The sequence below is a fragment of the Equus przewalskii genome, chromosome 1, assembly GCF_037783145.1.
Source record: "Equus przewalskii isolate Varuska chromosome 1, EquPr2, whole genome shotgun sequence".
NCBI classification, from domain to species: domain Eukaryota; kingdom Metazoa; phylum Chordata; class Mammalia; order Perissodactyla; family Equidae; genus Equus; species Equus przewalskii.
The window spans coordinates 133,234,937-133,253,507 of NC_091831.1; the positions used below are offsets into that span (position 1 = coordinate 133,234,937).

Genomic DNA, 18,571 nt, shown 5'->3' on the forward strand with positions numbered 1-18,571 from the left:
TTGTGCCAAGTTGAACGATTCCAGTTTTATTTCTGGGTTATGGGTTTCAGAACTCACTGGAAAGGCGCTCAGGGCCTTCCTGTGGACACCTGCTCCAGCCCTCCCCACTCCTCCCTGCTTGGTTCTTCCTACACTGTGGACACGGATGGGGCCACTGGCCCATCACATACACAGGCAGCGCCAACATAAAGCAACCAGAGGGACTGGATGAGGCTGAGGAGGGAAGATGAGGCACAGGACCTGGGTGGATGTCCCCTCTGGCAGGGTGTCTGGGGCAGTCATAAGGGACTGAGAGAGTAAGTTGTGTCTGGCCTGACCCTTAAAAAGTACAGAGTCTATCCCGACCCTTTGAGAAAATTAAGCGTGTCACCATCATAGACAGGGCTGCACCTTGTACTCACAGAGTGATGGGCACTTTCTGCATTTCCTCTTTCGTGCCGAGGAGTGACATGGTAAAAGTTGGTTTTCCTGGTGTCTCCATTTGGTTGATGAACTGGATCTTGAACTGGTAATGATAGGCTAGAGGGGGGTGGGGTGGGAGGGAGAGAGAGAGAATTTAAGCAGGGGTTTTTAATTAAAAATCTCATATTTTTACAATTTAAAAATGCAGGGAGAAAAGTCTGGATGGATAGATATCCTAATTTTTTTCTCCCCTAGGTGGTGGGATGATGAATGCTTTTTATTTTCTTCTTTCTCCTTCACTGTATTTCCTAAACGTCTACACAGGACTCATATTGTGTCTGTAATATAATAATATTATCCAATAAAAGAAGGCAGAATAGGAGCAGAATCTATCTGGTGTTCACACCAATTTCTGGATGCAGTCCTGTTGGACTCTTCCATATATTTGGCAAGGGTCCCCTTTCATGAATCAGAAGATAGATGCCCTTTAGGCAGCTGACAAAGGCAAGAGAACGCACCGCCATGTTTGTTGACTTTTGCCTCTGTTGGATGGGCTCAGTTTCAGGGTGAGGCAGAGCTCCAGCTAAGTATATGTCCTAATGACCACATCCCTATATTCTGGGACAGGTCCTGGGAAACCAGCTCTGTGGGGTTCAACGAGCACCTTTTCCAATGGAAATAAGACAATGTTAATTCTAGAACTCAGGTCTAAAAGTTTTCCATCTTATCAAATGTCCAGAATGTCCTTCTAATGGGTCGTTTGGAGGAGGGTAACATTTTATTCTTCTTTGCCTAGATACTGTCTATATTTAATTAATAAAAGCAAATGACTTACTATTAGGTACTGTTAAACACTTTAAGTTGCATCATCTCATTTATTCATCATAATAACCCTACAAGGGAGGTATTGTTATTATCATCCCCATTTTATTTTATTTTTTAAAGATTGGCACCTGAGCTAACAACTTGCCAATCTTTTTGTTTTTGCTTTTTCTCCCCAAATCCCTCCAGTAGATAGTTGTATATTTTTAGTTGTGGGTCCTTCTAGTTGTGGCATGTGGGATGCCGCCTGAACATGGCCCAACGAGTGGTGCCGTGTCTGTGCCCAGGATCCGAACTGGTGAAACCCTGGGCTGCCGAAGCAGAGCGCAAGAACTTAACCACTCGGCCACGAGGCTGGTCCCATCACCATTTTATAAATAAGAAAACCAGGGCTCAGATAGGTAAAGTGACTTGCTCAAGGTCACATAGCAAAGTCTATGCTCTTAGCCTGGACCTATTGCTGAGACTCCTAAGATGGCCTTGGCGTAGACTGCACTGTCACACCAACCAGCCGTGGGGCTGTTTTCAAAATTATTCCACCTCATTCCATGATGGCTGATGGCTGCTTAGACTTCTTTCTGTTGCTGTCTCCATATTCTCTAAGTACCTGTACTGTTTTACCATCTAGATTGCAATCGGGTTTAATGGCGTGTCAATTCCATTTGATTGGTAGGACTTTCTAGAGCCCTATGTTGAGACGGTGTCTGAGACCATGTCCAGGCTCTTGGGAAGATTGCTGTCTCTTGGGCAAAGGATAGGGGATTTATGGCGCACTTGCTGTGTATCTGCCTTTCCTGTTCTAGAGAAGGATTAATCCACTAATCCTGATACAGTACCTTGCATGTAGTAGGTACTTAAACATTTGTGGGATGAATGAACTGACTATTTGCTTGGGAGTATCAGGATGTGTATTAACACTTAGCAAGATGAAAATTACCTCTGAGAATTCAAAACCTGAGTTTCAAGTTTTGTTGGGGAAGAATTCCTACTGGAAATCACAGATCATGGAACTAGCCACTTGATCATCCACCTCACACACCCAGCGTGTGGCAATTTATCATCTTCGTGAATCAATCTATTAACTCCCGAATGGTGTATTTCCACTGGAGGTTAGTAGCTGCCCACTAACCTAGCAGCAGCTGTTGCTAACGGAGTGTTGCCAGCACCCCAGCTGCAGTGTCCTGGTATGCCTGTATTGCTGGGTTTCCGGATTATTTACACAGCCCTATATTTTGGCCTAAACAGTCTTCCCATTTGGGTTTCATGGTGGATTTGCTCCGGTGCCCTGTACATACCAGGTGCTCAAACCCTCCAGCCTGGAATAAAGTAGTTTGATGCTCTCAAGACTATGAGACTGTGGGTGAGAAATAAGAGAGGGGCTGTGGGCCCAAATCCCAGGAAGTGTCCCTAAATCCTTAGGTGGCAGTGGTGGAAAGAGGGACTCTGGCTTATCATCCCAGAAGCCTCTGGAGAGGCCTTACACCATTCGGGATCTGTCTAGGGAACTCTGTAACAAGCGAACAGTGTTATAAGTTGGACTGAGACAAAAAGGAAAGGACCTCCCGAAGACACAGGCCATCATTAGAGGGGGGTGGCTAAGATGTGGACAGGATGAGGGGGAGGACTGGCCTCTGGTTAACCCCCTCATAAGGAGGCGGGCCATCTTCCAGAGTACGCAAGGAATGCTCAGAGCAACCATTTTAATCCCGTTTAATACGCATTAATTGGAAGTCGACCCAAATGATGTTCGGCCCAGGGCTAAAAGCTGTTGGGGATAAATGAGTAAAAGAACGTGATTGTTGGTATGCATGATAATAACCCAAGCTAATATTTGTTTTGTTTACCTGTGCCAGGTGTTTTGCATCTGTTATCTCATTTGATCCTTACAACAGGTGATACTAGTACTATCTCATTTTAGAGACGAGGAAACTGAAGCACAGAGAGGTTAAGTGACTTTTCCAGGATCACACAGCTAGTAAGTAGCATAGCTGGGATGTAAGCCCAGGCCACCTGGCTCTAGAACTTGTGTTTTTAAATGTCTATACCTGGGACCAATAGCTTTACATACCCTAAGGAAAGAGCTGAAGGGTGGAAAGAGATTTAAGTTCAAAAATGTCATAACAGAATTATTTCATTAAAAATAAATCAGAAAAGCCCTAAATATTCACTAATAGAGGAATGACAATGGACTGGTACCGACAATTATGACAGCTACCACTTAGCTCTTCATGACGTCCTAGACGCTGAGCTAATCGTTTCATATAATTATCTCATTTCTCTTTCCAGCAGCTTTGGAAGATGTTTAAACTTTATCCTCCCTCTGCATCATTTTACAAACGAAGAAGCTGACGCTCAGGAAAGTTCAGTCACTTGTCCACTGTCACGCAGCTGAGAGCTGGCGGAGCTGCAATGAGACGTCAGTCTGCTGATTCCCAGTTCGTAGTCCCAACCATGTGATTTACTCGTAGGAAGTCACTAAGGATATTTTGGGAACAATTTCAATGCTTATGAAAGAAGTGGGGAAAAAAAATCCCCAAACAACAAACAGGATACAAATTGTATCTCTAACATGAGACTAACCCTGATAAAACAATGCACGGAACGAGGGGCATTCACAAAAATATGAGCAGTGCTCTTTGGAGAGGGGAGACAGGTAATTTTTATTCTCTTCTTTATGCTTTTCTGCAAGTTCCACATTTTCTACAATAAGCATGTATTCTAATTAGAATCTTACCAGAAAAAGAAAAAGCTTTGAAAAGTGTTAAGAAAGAAAATAAGAGAACCAGAATTCCATCTCTTTGAGATCCTACTATGCACCAGCCTGCATACTAAGTATTTTACGTATGTTGCGTACATTTTGGTCCTCATAACAAGACGAAAGAAGGATAACACGCTGGTTAGACTCCATTTGGTACACCCACTCCTGCTTTCCCCATCCACTCCCTGCCCAGCTCTGAGCCCCAGGATGTGACCCCACGGCCTGCCTCTCCTGGGCTCCCTTGCCGGATGGTATCTGGTTGGGACTGACCACTGGGGAGCCGCTGGCAGGAGGTCAGGGCAGAGCAGAGAGAGGTCAGGGTGTTCTCCTCTGCTCCCTCTGGCTTTGGGGCCCGACCTGGAGTAACCCCGCTGTGAATAGCTGCTGTCAGCGGCCTCTCCCCTGCAGCTCCAGTTCTCCAGGGCTCTTCCCTCCCCTGCGGGCCTGGTGTTAGATTGGGGTGCGTCCACACCCTATGATGGTTTCCTTAATACCGCCACTTCTGTAAGGAGTCCTGCCTGCTCTCTTCAGCTGACCTGGGCGAGTGGAATCCTGTTTTCTGCTGAGACCTAGACAGATACGGTGTCAATTATCCTGGTGAATTACAGACAAGGAGGCAGAGATTTGGACATGGATCCAAGGTCACCGGATAGTGAGAAGTAGAGCAGAATTCGAACTCCGGTGTCTGATTCCAAATGACCTTTCCCTCTTTCTCCTGGGGTTCTGGTTCTAGCAAGCTGAATCCACCCTTTGAAAGCAAATGGCAACTGCTCAGCCCCTGAAGAGAAGCTGCGGCCCAAACCTGCCTGGAAATGAAGCCACCAAGACAGAGTGCCTGCGGCTCCCACCCGCTGACATCCATCCTGGGCTATCACTTCTCCTGTCTGTGCCCTGAATGTGGAGCCCCTGAGCAGGGATGAATGTTTCACGTCCCTGCCCTGGAGATGGGTTTTTGTCTTCCTTTGTTCTTACATTGTGAGGAGGAGGAGATCGATTGCCGTGTCTCAGATGTCATGGTTCCAGGATTCTGGGGCAAGGTGCTTGCGGAAAACCCAGGGTCGGCTGACATGATGGCAAAGGGCCCCCTAGCTCTCACATCTTAGGAATGAGAATGATCTGCCCCCCTCGCAGTGTCTCCCTTGGGTGGGACCTGTGCAGGGGGTCTGAACCTCGAAAGGTATGTAAACTGTGAGGGGCCTGAGTGAACTCACAAAAGGTGCCTGGACTGTGGAGGAAGCCCGGAGGTGAGGGCGCAGGGCTGCCAAACTCAGAGCACGTTAATAGTGTGGGGCATCCTGTATTACCTGAACTAGGAAAGTGACTTTTTTGGAGAAATCTTGAAAGAAAATTATTTTTTTAAAACAGGAAAGGGCCTTTTGTACTGAGAATTAATTATTCTTCTTTTGGAGCTTTGTGTTTTTCTTGAAAAAAAAGAAAAAAAAAGACAAGTTGCCGTCATTCCCTACTCCCCCTCACCCCGCCAGGACAACGATGCTGTTACAAAGATTAAGGAGAAAAGTGTGAGTAATTTTGTCCACTTTATCTTATGACATGTTTAATGAGGATTTTAAAAAATGATTTAGGGAAAATGCTTTTGATCCTGTGACTGCAAAGAAGGCAGCACAACACATTCCTCAATCCAGGCAGGAGAAATGATTTCAGGTCTGAAAGAAACAATGCACGAGAAAGCGCGTTAACCCTGAGTGAGACCTTGCAAACGCCACCTGAGCAGAGATGTCCCCCTCTGGAGAGCCTCCTCACCAGGCAGTCCTCCTGGGGTTCAGATCCCCAAAAACCCTGGAATCTAATCTCGTGTGGTCCCCACTGGTGGCACTTTAAAAAAAAAACAAATTTCTTTTCACAAGGAAGCCACTGTGAGCATCAGGTTGTGGAATTTATGAAGAGAGTATTTTGTTTCTTTTTTTTTGCCTCCTCGGAAAAGTCATTCTGAATCGTTAGATATTGGCTCTGGGAGATACCATGACTCTTTGCAAACATCACAGGGGCCCCAGGATGGTGAGTTCAGGGGGTTACTGTGCTGCGGGCCTGGCTGAATTGACTCAGAGCAGGCTCAAGGGAGGAAAGAAAGGGGTGAGGGTTTGCAAGCATAGGTTTGTGTGCATGGACGTGCTCACGCTAGTGGGCACGTGTGGGCTTAACAGTACCGCCCCATTAATGTGGTGCCCCATGTCACGAGACTGACTGCTTGCCTCAATGGGTAGTTGCCCCTTCTGCTAGGGAGAGAGATCGAGGAGTGTGTGAGTGTGTGTGTGTGAAGGCCAAGGGGTATTGTGTTGCATGTGTGTGTGTGAGGGTAAGGAGTATGTGTGTGTGAGATGAAGTGAGTGTCTGAGTGTGTAAGGAGAGGCATGTGTGAGTATGTGAGGGGGAAGGAGTGTGTGTGTGTGCTGAGTAAGGAGAAGTGTTTGTATGCGCGTATGTGAAGGCCAAGGAATGTTGTCTTGTGTGTGAAGAGTAAGGAGTGAGTGCATGTGTGTCAGTTCGTGTGAGGGGTGAGGAGGGTTGTGTGTGTGTGTGAGTGTGTAAGAGGGAAGGAGTATGTGTATGTGTGTGTGAGGAGTAAGGAGAAGTGTTTGTGTGTGCAAGTGGAGGCCAAGGAATGTTGTTTTGTGTGTGAAGAGCGAGGAGTTAGTGTGTGTGAGTGTGAGGGGTAAGGAGAGGTGAGGTGTATGTGTGTGAGGGGTAAGAAGAATGTGTGTGTGAATGTGAGGGGGAAGGAGAGGAGATGTGTGTGTGTGTGTGTGTGTGAGGGGGGAGGAGAGGTGTGTGTGTGTGTGTGTGAGGGGGAAGGAGAGAGGGGTGTGTGTGTGTGTGTGAATGTGTGAGGAGGAAGGAGAGGTGTGTGTGTGTGTGAGTGTGTGAGGGGGAAGGAGAGGTGTGCTGACTGGCATCCTGCTCCCAGCTGTTTGTGCCGGGGGTGGTCCGTGTGGGACGCAATCAGAGCCCTCAACTGAGAGATGGGAGCGCTAGGTTGGAGTCCAGCAGCTTCCACCACGTGGTCATGAGCCGTTTCTGAGGCTCAATTTCCTCATCTGTAAAAGGGGCATTAAGAGCTCTCCCACAGGGTTGTTGTGAGGATGTGACAAGATGCTATATGTAAAAGCGCCTGGCTTCTAGAAGGTGTCGACTCGGGGACACCTATTCCCTTCCTACCTGCTGGGCTTACCAGGCACAGTTCTGAGCCCCACTCGTGGGGGCCAGTTTTAGTGGTTCCCCCCACACAATCACTTCATGGTGATGGCTGAAGAAACAGGCCCACATAGGTTTTGTCGCTAGGTCAAGGCCACATAAGTGGTTGGCAGCAAAGCCAAATTCTGGACACTCCCTATCCCAATCCCAAGCCTGTGCTCTCTCTACTATACCTACTGCTTCTTCTGGAAGCCTCCTTGGAAATCAGTGAAAACCTTCCAAAGAAGTAGCTGAGAAAAGCCATAAACAGACAAGGCTCCCCAAGTCACAGATGGACTGGTCATGCCACTAACCAGAAGAAGAGAGTGTGCTAACCAGCTGGAGTAGCAACAAAAGCAAGTCCCAGGGCTGGAGGATGCCCAGAGGGCAGGGAGACAGGGCAGGCCGGGGAGGACGGGGAAAAGAGGAGAGTCCGAAAGGGGGGGACCTACCACCACAAGCAGCCTTGGAGAGGAGGGGACCACAGACAGCTGGTGACAGGAGTGAACAGGCCTGGGTCCTACCCGCAAGAGGCCATGTGGAGTGAAGGGAGCCAGGGCAGTGGAATTGGAGAGACCTGGGGTCAAACACTGCATTTGCCACTCACAAACTGTGTGACTTAGGGAAGATGATTTAACCTCTCTGAATCTCATTTATTGGAAAATTAAGCATAATCAATTTCCCCCATCTCTGTTTCTCTCTCTCTGAGTTGTAGTGAGGGTTAAATGATAAATGAGGTCCTTTGTGCCACACATCCAGTATGGTGCGTGGTAGAGGAAGGCCCCATATTGCCACTTCTCTCCCCTCCACCCAGTTACCTCATCCGACTGTTATGAGGCTTAATTAGATAAGGAGCTTGCTAAACTGCACTTACTCAGCACAGATTCGTGTCCCTGCCCTCTCTCAAGAAAACGGGCTCCCAAACGGGTGAAGCTTCCTCCTGAGAGAGTGAGAAGGGAAGTGGGCGATGAATCGCCTCCTTTCACTCAGCAAATGTTTCCCCATTCTCTCCTGCTACTGCTGGACTCTCCCAGGGTTTACAGAGTTCTGGCGGACAAGCTTTGAAGAAAATAGATCCTTTGATGGTTTTGTCGAAATATCTTGGGAACCAGAGGAGTGAGGGCCAAGCCAGTCATTCTTTGTGAAACGAAAATCAGGAGGCGATGTTTATCTTGCCCAGCCAGGCCCTGCACTAAAATATATAGTACAATTAGACATCCCTGAAAAATATGGAGTGCGGCTTCTCCGTAACCAGAGCTGGGCAAGTCTGTTCTTCTACGAATCTGCAAGTATTCATCTAAGGCTGGAGGTGCCAGTGAAACAGGCTTCGGGGGCCCACGTCAGAGACGATCATGGCCATGGTGGATGGAGAAGGGTGTAGTTACGGGGCCTAGATTAAAGGCTTCACACCAGCACCATCAATAGAACTTTCTGTGATGTTGGAAATGATCTATTTCTGTGCTCTCTGATATGGCAGCCATGTATATGAGCACTTGAAAGGTGGCCAGCGTGACTGAGGAATCAAATTTTTGATTTTATTTAGTTTTAAGTAATTTAAATAGCCACATATGGTTAGTGGCTACCATATTGTGCGACGTAGCATTGTGCACATTGCAACATCCCATGAGCAGCCCCTTCTGAACAGGCCGAGTCTCACCTGGGCATAATTTCCAGTGATACCCAGGGCAACTTGGTGTGACCACAGGGTGCTACTCCCCACCAGTGAGCGACCTTAGGCCAAGCAGTTCAGGCCTTGGCTCACAGGAAGGACCGAGGCAGCCCTGGGGAGAATTTGGAGGGCCCAGAGAAGGGAGGGTGCAGTGTAGGCCGCTGTCCATCACTGGAACCCGTCAGGGGTTGGAGGCCTGGGTAGTTTCAGGCGGTCCTGCCTCAGAGCCTCCCTATCACTGGCCACGTAGGTCCCATCCTCATCTGCCGTCCCTGGAGCGAGAGGAGTAGTTGATAACAAAGATCCAAGTGTTGTCTCCAAGGGACACACTGCCTGTCTTCCCGGGACACACAGAGCACATACTTTGTGCCAGGGGGTTGGTTTCCACTGAGCCCCCTGAGGGAGGGACTGCCTACTCTGGCTCAGTTTATGCTTGAAGAAGAAGTGAAGGGATGAGCACATTGGTTTTGGTAGCTGCTGGGTGAGACAATGCTGTCCTTTGGTCTCCTTCACAGGAAAGGGGTCCCTGTGAGTTTGTTACCTAGGGAAGTCCCTAAAACATTCTCCATGTCCAATGCTTTGTTTTTTTTTAAGCAAAGGCTTTTTTTTTTTTAAAGATTGGCCCTGAGCTAACATCTGTTGCCAATCTTCCTGTTTCTTTTTTTTTCCTCCTTCTCCCCAAAGCCCTCCAGTACATAGTTGTATGTTCTAGTTGTGGGTCCTTCTAGTTGTGGTATGTGGGATGCCACCTCATCATGGCTTGATGAATGGTGCTGGGTCCATGCCAAGGATCCAAACCAGTGAAACCCTGGGCCGCTGAAGCAGAGCTGGAGGACTTACCCACTCAGCCACGGGGCCAGCCACGCTAACGCTTTGTTTTTAAGTTGTACTTGCTTATAGGAAACAAAACAGAACATTCCCAGATGGCCAAACCACAGAACTGGTCCAAACCAGAAAGGTCCAAGACGGCCATGGGGTGCCATGGGCAAAAGGAAATGTGTGCAAAAGGTGCTGTGTGCAAGCAGGGAAGATCTACGCATGCCCCAAATGTCCCCACCCCAAGGGATGACGCAGACACCCTCCCCGTTCCCATCTGGTAAGAACTCTGCTCACCTTCCCCTGGTGGAGGTGTTTTACAGCATGAGCTTTGTCTCCTTCAGTCATTGGTCAATGAATGAAGTTTCTGCTCTGCTATTCCGAACCCATCTTGTTCTACTGGCATGAGTGGCTCCAGGGAAAAGGATCCACTTGTGGGTCACCGACATCTTAGGGGTGAGTAACAAGCTCATGCCAGCAGCATGTGGTGGTTGGCCACCTGGGGTCCTCGACAAAAGGGAGGGGCTCAGCCTGGCTTGTGCCAACTGCTCTTCCTTCTCTTGATGCTCGCCTCCCTCCCCCATCTGTAAGCCACTAGCAGATGTCCTGGGATGGACCAAGCCCCTCACTTCAGACACACAGCCCAGCCCTGGAAGGGGACTAATGACCTCCTTTCTTTCCAACTGATCTCAAGGAGAGAGCAAAACTTTCGCTCTCACCCCTGACAAATAAAAATGGCAAGCAATAGATATATTGGAGAATATGAGGAAGCCATTTGGTATAAACCTAATTCGGCCTGACCTTGTCTTTCCAAAAGGGCCTGACCGTGGCTGTTGAGCATGCATTGCATATCTGCTTTAGACATTCCCTATGGCAAGAGCAAAGGCCCTTGAGATAAAGGTGCAACCTCCCCCACCCCCCCCAACTTTGGCGTCTCCTTAAGGATTAAGCATCTTTCCTTAGGCTAGAAACTGATTGCTGCACTCACCTGTGACCGCCCAGCTCAAGACAATAGACTTGCCTCCTGCTATGCCCATCAAGATAGCAGACCCACTACCTGCTGTGTCCATCAAGCGCTGTGCTGACAGGCAATCTTGTGACTATTGTGGGAGGGACATTTCAATCATATGTGAAACACCCTGTTTGGGGGTATATAACCACTCTGTGCACCCCACTTCTTCAGTGCCCTTTCTTCCTTTGGGGAGAAAGGCCCCGGGCCATGGTCCTCAGATTTCAGCTCAGAATAAACTCACCCAAATTTTCATTTATAGATTGGTTATGGATTATTTTTGTCGACACCCCCCTGCCTCCCTTACCCCTACAAACAGACCAGGGCAGTTATTGAGGTAAAAAATCACTCAAAAAATTTTTGTGTCCCAGGGCAAATGATTTCCTCCATCTGGGCCTCGGTTTCCCCATCTGTGAGCTGGTGGGGTTGAATGGTCTCTTGAAAAGCTAACATTCCAGGATTAAATTAGATCCAGTGAAATGTGATTATCTGAGAGGCTTAATCACTCTGGGGGCCTTTGCCATTTAAAAGAGGAGCTGGTTAACCCAAAGGTGTCTAATTGGCAGCCTGCGGCGGGGGAGCTCCCTTAAGCAGGGGACCCTCCCAATTCCCTCACCTGCTGCAGGATGCTAGGGCTCCTCCGTCCCTAAGGGACAGACGGCGGAGGGGACCCTCTGGCCCCCAGGTGGGAGAGATCCTGCCCTCACTCCAACTGCTCTCAGAAGCTATCAGCATCCCACAAGGCGTTTCTGTTATTCCTGGGCCTCAGAGAAGGGAAGTCTGGCTGGAGAGCAAAAGTTCAGATGAACAGAGGAATCTTGAGCCCCCAAAAAGAAGTCTCCTGGGAGCTTGCCCTTGTGAGTGTGATATTAAAAGGAACGCCGACTGGGAGTTGGGAGGACCTGGGTTCTAGGCCTCCTTCCAGGCTGCGTGGCCCAGGGCAGCTCACCCCACTCAAGTTTTGCTTTCCTTCTCTAAAATGGGGATCATAACAGTCCTGCTGACCTTGCTTGGCTGTCGTGGGAACAACAAGGAGCCCGTGGCTGCATCTGATATTTTGTATAAAATGCTGTGCCCACGCCACGTGGTGGTGAGGGTGTGCTCACCTTCTGCACCTACAGATATCTGCCCGGTAATAATGGAGCAGCTCAGCAGCCAGCTCCTCCCAGCGCCGTGAGCAGGGGCTGTGAAGCAGGAAGATGCTAAATCATGCACGGGCTGGTTTCAGGATTAGGCAGAAATGTTAATGGCAACAGATGTCGGCTTGTTCCCTCCAGGAGGATTGAGGCTTCAGTGGAGTGTTTCTGTGCTGGCTTCAGCCCAAGATCTAGCCACAGCCCTTTCTCTGACCTCCGGTTCAACCCAGAGAGGCCGGTTTCTGCCCTGAGGTTAAGCGTATGACCGGGGAAATGCTGGCAGCTGAACTTCAGCTTGGGAGGGCCTCAACTGGACAATGATATCCTGGAAGATCAGCTGATTCAAACTTTAGGGGAAGCGAAGAGCTGCAACTGTAGCCTGAAGCCCTGTGTTTTCATGGCCGTGGGCAGAGATGAACACAGCAGGTTCTAGTCTCGGGGAGGGAGACGCCTCCAGGTCTCTGTACAATGAGACCTGGGTGGTAGATGTCACCCCTCAGGGCTTTCCGGATCTAACGTCCTAAGGGACTATGAAAATAGACGAAGAGAGGCGGACCCGAGGACTGTTCCAGAAAGTATCAAGTTTTCTCCTTCTAGCATTTGGCAGCAAGGTGGCCACATTCTTGGGAAAAGAGAGGGACTGTGTCAACATCCTCGGAATCTGGGCAGTTTCAGAAACACTAAAATAGCAGAGCCGAAGTCGCTCCAGGAAAAGGCTTCGGGGAGCTTCTGGACCTTCAGACCGGTGGCTGCACGCTGCCCTTCTGAAGGCTCGGGGCCACCCACACTCACCTTTGAACGGGGCCTGGGCTCGCGTCACAAGGAAGAGCTTCCTGCTCTTCTTGCCTCTGTGCTCCTGGCGGACGTGGTAGCCCAGCGTGTTGCAGCGACTCTTCCTGCAGCTCAGGCACAGGCCCTGGCTGAAGCTGTCCATGTCGCTGCACAGGTAGGCCGTGCTCTGCATGCTGGGGTGCAGCAAGGAGTCGATGAAGAGGTGCACCGACCGCACGTGGGCGCATTTGATGGTCTTGGTGATGGCTGGAATACAGGCCAAGAAGGACATTATCCCCCCTTAATCCAAAGTACGCTCAACTCCAAGGGTCCTCTTGTTTCTCAGTAGCAGCACATTAGCAAGGAGGGGTGCGGTTGCTGAGAGTGACCCACCGACAACAGTGGGGTGTAACCAAGGACACAAAACTACGGGAAGAGTAGATCCCTCTCAGTGATGTAGTGAGAGGCATAGCCCCACGCACCACGGGGCTCCTGGGGGCTCCCCGCCATTACACTGTGTTATCATAGGTGTTTTCACAGGAACCCCAAGTCGCTAAGAAAATATCGAATTATTTCAGAAAGCAGGACAGTGTAATTCACTTTAGAAATATTTGTATCTCAAATGGTTAAAAAAGCACACGTGCTTAGTGCTTTGGGGATAAGTGAGCTGGAACAGGCTGGTGTGGCATGCCTCTGTGCTTGGTAAAGTTAGGTAAATGAGGGCCGAGGCACTCCTGGGGCTCGGCTAATGGTCAAGTGCGAGCTGAGGCCTCTCCCTCAATGTCCACCTTCTGACCCAAAGCAGCTGTTGCATCCCCTGGGTCACAGGCCTGTAAAGCCAGACTGGGGTTGGCTTCTAGAAGGACACACTCCAGTGACCGGGTTGGAATGGGCCTACCCCAAAGCAGCAAGCTTAGGAGGTTTATCTATGATGGATTTTTTTTTTTTAACTCTCCAAATATTAACCTAATCTTTAGTAAATTATTCTCAAGGAATGTTGAGGAACCACCACAAGATATGTAAAGTAGCTAATGTGAATGCAGAGCACAGGTAACTTTGCCAAAAGCTATTTCCCCAAGTGTCTGAAGGCTGAACGCCAAGACTAGACAGTCCAGTTCTTGGTCTGCGTTTGCTGAGCACCTGCTGTGAGGCAGGGACCGTGCTGAGGGCCTCCACCCGACCCCTCCCTGAACCTTCACCCCGCTCCTTGAGGCAGCTGCTGGAAATGAGAAAACCGGGCCTCAAAGACATTCCCTAACTCACTCATGCTCACCTTGCTAGAGGGGGTGAGGGTTGACAAAAATGGCAAGCAATAGGATATATTGGAGAATATGAGGAAGCCATTTGGTATAAACCTAATTCGTCCTGACCTTGTCTTTCCAAAAGGGCCTGACCGTGGCTGTTGAGCATGCATTGTATGTCTGCTTTAGATATTCCCTATGGCAAGAACAAAGGCCCTTGAGATAAAGGTGCAACTTCCCTCCCCCTCCCAAAAGTTGGCATCTCCTTAAGGATTAAGTATCTTTCCTTAGGCTAGGAACTGATTGCTGCGCTCACCTGTGGCCGCCCAGCTCGAGACAACAGGCTTGCCTCCTGCTACGCCCATCAAGATAGCCGACCCACTACCTGCTGTGTCCATCATGCGCTGTGCCGACAGGGCAATCTTGTGACTATTGTGGGAGGGACATTTCAATCATATGTGAAACACCCTGTTTGGGGGTATATAACCACTCTGAGTACCCCACTTCTTCGGTGCCCTTTCTTCCTTTGGGAAGAAAGGCCCCGGGCCATGGTCCTCAGATTTCAGCTCAGAATAAGCTCACCCAAATTTTCATTTATAGATTGGTTATGGATTATTTTCATCGACAGGGTGGTAGAGCAGTTACCAAGTTACCTTCTGTTCTGGTGTGGTTGGGAGAACCATCCCAGAATGGGATCACTTTTAAAATTAAGGTTGAAGAAAACTGAGAAAAACCACACCAAATTTGGGCAAGCTAAATAAATATACTTGGTTCTGTCACTTTGAAGTTTAGTCCAAAAGAGCCAATAGCACTAATTGATCAGAGATGCATTTATCAGGCAACTAGTTACTGAGCACCATCCCAGAGGTCTGTGTCAAGCTTTGGGAGGGTGTAGATCGCGGGGGAGAGCTGGATGGTCAGCCAGGAACTGCTGGTGACCAGAGGGGCGATGGCTCGAGGGGGATGTAAGGAATGATAAGGGAAGTTCCCAGAAGGCTCTCTCAGGCGTGGGTGGGTGGAAAGCTGGGAGTCCAGCCAAAGTGAGAGAATGTCGAGTGTGAAGGTCATTCTGCTACAGGAGAGGGGAAGGTGGTGACGTAATCACAAGAGAGTATTCTCAGCTCGTTTTGGACGGTTTGGGTGAGAAGGTGGTGTGCACGGGTGGGGGTCTCCAGCTGGCATAGAGTAAGTTGGCATGTTTCAATCAGGATGATATTTTATAATAATGAGAAATGTGGAATGCCTGTGGGACATATGGATTTTGCTGACATTTTTCTTCCTTAATCCTGCGCATGTTATCAATGTGCACTGTTAATGGTTTGGTTTTAGGATTTGAGAGAGAAGTGGGATCCGAACCCAGATAAAGCCACGTTTGGTTTCTGCCCTGAGATGAAGGAAGTCCCAAGAACATATTTAGTGCTGAACTTCGAATTGGAAGAATCTCAGTAACGTCCTGTAGGATCAGCTGATTAAGCCTCACAGGGGTGGAAGTGTTAGTCCCACTCTTGTGAGACCAAGGATCGAGAAGCCATCATCTATTAAGTGGATCCTCATGTGGTCCAGAAGGAAGCTTCTGGAGAAGGGGGAATAACCACAGGCATCAGGACTCAACTGGCTTGTATCCAGGAGAGACTTTGCTTTGGGACAGCGGGTGGAGATAAGAAGTGGGGGTTCCTGGTGGGGCCCCTGCTCGTCCTCAGAGCTTGGCTCCAATGACCACTGCCTGTTAAGAGGAGGGGCCTGTCAGGGGAACACCAGCCCTTCCCCACTCCCACAAACCCTCTCTCTCTGAGCGGACTTGGTGACCCTATGCCCTGGGCCCCCACCCTTGCCAAACTCTTCCCAGAATCCTGCAGAGCTGGTAGAATCCACTGGATCCAGAGGCTCCATGCAAGTGTGGGGAGTGTAAGCCCTTGGAGGCTACTGCTCTTGGCCATGTCGTCTTTCTTACCATTTAAGCCGTACTTGGCGATATCTTTGTAGAGCTCCAGGAAGTGGCAGCCAGGCTGGAAGGTGCCCCCATTGGGGTAGAAGTCATAGTGTGCAATGGGCTGTTTGATGCCCACACTCAGGCCCATGTGCTCCCGGGTGAAGGTGTGAATGGCGTCCACAAAGTTGGCATCATCTGGTGAAAGACGTTCGCTGGGGGCAGTGCCCTCAAACAAGGGCCCCGCGGCATCCAGTGCTAACAGGAAAGCAAGGACAAGCGTTAGGTGGGAGAAGGGGAGGGGGAAAATGCGCCTTCCAGCTTTTTGATGCTGTTACACATTCATGAGCTAGCAGGAAGAAGAAAATCCTAGGGCATAATCTTTCTCTAGAAAATCTCGCTGTAACCTTTTTGGAGTAAAACCACAGTAATTCATGGTGCTGAAAATTAGACACAGGCTGGGCGTTATCTATGGGGAAAAGAGGTTTGCAGGAACTATCCAGTGGTAGAAACAAGGTTATGAGGATACGCTTGATTTATTCAAGCAAATCAATTTTAAATACCTCTCAAGCTACTTTCAAGAGCATCTGTTTGCATACAAAAAACCCCACTGTGCTTATTGTAAGTAGTTCTAACCTACCCATCAAAGAAAGACTTTGTTTGCCTGCATCTTGTCAATAATTTCCCTTAACAAGCTAGCTTTTCTCCTACACTAATGTCATTTTATGGGAATGTCCAGAACAGCCTTGGGACATCACTGTTCCCAGGTGAAAGTGTTGTGAGCAAATAAGACTGCTCAAATCTCTGGTCCTTAAGTGACAGGTGTGTCTGCATGAGACAAGTGGCCGCTCCTGGCCCACTGTAGTCGGGGAGTATTTATGCACTCCAGATTTTTTTCCCTCTGTCTTTCTTCCTTTACCGTCTCTGGAGGATGCTTTGATGTTCATGTCAGCCCTGGCTTCCATCCCCGTTGGGGCAAAGGAATTGACAGGGGGCCATGAAAACGTCTGTTCTCCAGCCCTCACCCATAGGTACAAATGAAAGATGTCCTGGTGTGACTTACATTCGTTTCTTCATCAGGCTGACTACAAGATGACAACAGAGTAATTAGCCATCCCGCTGCCTCTGACTTGTATGGGCCTGGCTAATAATGCATGATGTGGCCCACGACACCAGCCAGCCTGGAGAGGGTCCTGGGCCTGAGGCTGCCTCTCTGTGATTCTGGCTGAGCCTCCTAGGCCTGGTTCCTTGGTGACGGGCCTCACTGGCCTTCTGTGGAAGGTCTGCTCATTCCCAGGCTATTGAGGGTAAAGTCACAGGGGTGGGGGCACAAATACTGTGGACCAGGCCTCCCCTGTCACCAGCAAGATGAAAACAAATAAGATTGAGGAAGTGAGTTCTCAAGATGGTGAATTTATTTTATTTAAATGTCTGCCATTATCTTATCTTTTTCACATTAAAACAAATTTCTTCTTCTGTGAAGTAATGGCAATAGTAAACAGTAGATGCCAAAAATGTTCTTAATTGGTAAAATAAAAGGTCACAACAATGTTGTTCATCTTAAATTCCCTTTGAATTGTTTCAGCCTGTGAAATATTGTGTTAGCCTGCTGGATCTTGACGGTTAAGTAGGAGTTTGGTAGGCAGACGAGTGCTGGGTGGATGAGTGGGTAAGGTATTCCAGGCGATGGGAACACTGCACGCACAGGCCCAGAAGTGCAAGAGGCTATGGCGTGTTTGTAAAGTGGAGAAAAATCTAGTGCCCTGGAAGAGCACTAGAACGACAGGAAGGGAAGAGCAGGAGAAGCTGGAGAGCTCTGAGGACACTACACTGAGAAGGGCCTTGCCTGCACATGCTGAGTTTTATCCTGTGGGTGTCAGTGGACCTTGGGGACTTGGCTGGGCAACAGTCTGATCAGGTGTATTCTTCCAAACCTAATTCCGGGGCAGCACGGGGACGAGGCTGGTGTCAAGGACACCGGGGAGGAAAGGCCTTCCTGCACATCTCCAGCTCTTCCTGGGTATCCGGGGCCATTTCCGAATTGGTGTAGAGCTCCCTCCCTCCATCCAGAGGGGTTCCAGAGTAAGACCCACGTGTTTCACAAATGTGGACACTGAGGCACAAACACGGCTGATGTTACCGCAAATTTAGGGTTGTGCTTCTTTAACTCACTCACGTTGGTGTTTTAAATCATAGGTTGAAAAGTAAACTCTTTCCTGCTACAAAGCATATGGAAAATCTACTTTTTAGGTTCTATGTGGCGGGACTATGAAGGGCATTTGTTGGAGGAAAGGCAATAGGAATCGAGGCTGCGATTTGCTCTGAATTCTCTCGGAAGAGCAGTCTATGGCAGCCGTCATGCTTGAGATAGCGCTACAAGTCCTCCTCTGAAGACCAATATGGCGCAAAGGAAGCTGGGGGTGTTAACCATGAGACTAATGGAAAAGCAGGTCCTTGCTCTGCGCCCCCATGCAGAGGTGGAGACTACAGTGGTTAGTTACCAGGCGAGGTTACCTGTAATTCTCCCAATCTTGTGCTTTCCGCCCATGTAATTGCCAGCGAAGCCTGAGACGTGCGCGCCCAGGCTGTACCCAATTAGATGAACGTTGCTTGGAGAGAACTGAGCAGATTCCTGGAAGACAGCAACGAGATGGTTACAGGAGGAGAAGAGCTGCCCGGATTAAAGCCTTTTGTGGGTCCAGCTTGTTCTGGGCTCCCACCCTGTTCTTTGCGCCCCATGGCAAATGAGGTGCTTAATTCACACTCCAGACCCAAACTGGTTTCTCCCCTTGCTGACTCTGTCCTCCTAGAGAAGTGACCCTCCTTTCAGG

General features: G+C 49.0%; 1 protein-coding gene across 3 annotated transcripts in view; it reads right to left on the minus strand.

Moving 5' to 3' along the window:
• The window catches only part of LIPC (lipase C, hepatic type), a 161,053-nt gene that overhangs the window by 6,954 nt on the left and 135,528 nt on the right, over nt 1-18,571 (minus strand). For all 3 annotated transcript variants that reach the window (XM_070579029.1, XM_008521810.2, XM_070579031.1), the window contains 4 exons: nt 18,255-18,372; nt 15,765-15,998; nt 12,594-12,839; nt 402-519 (listed from right to left, as the gene is read on the minus strand). In XM_070579029.1, the coding sequence (XP_070435130.1) occupies nt 402-519; nt 12,594-12,839; nt 15,765-15,998; nt 18,255-18,372 (716 nt within the window). The remainder of the gene's footprint in view (nt 1-401; nt 520-12,593; nt 12,840-15,764; nt 15,999-18,254; nt 18,373-18,571) is intronic.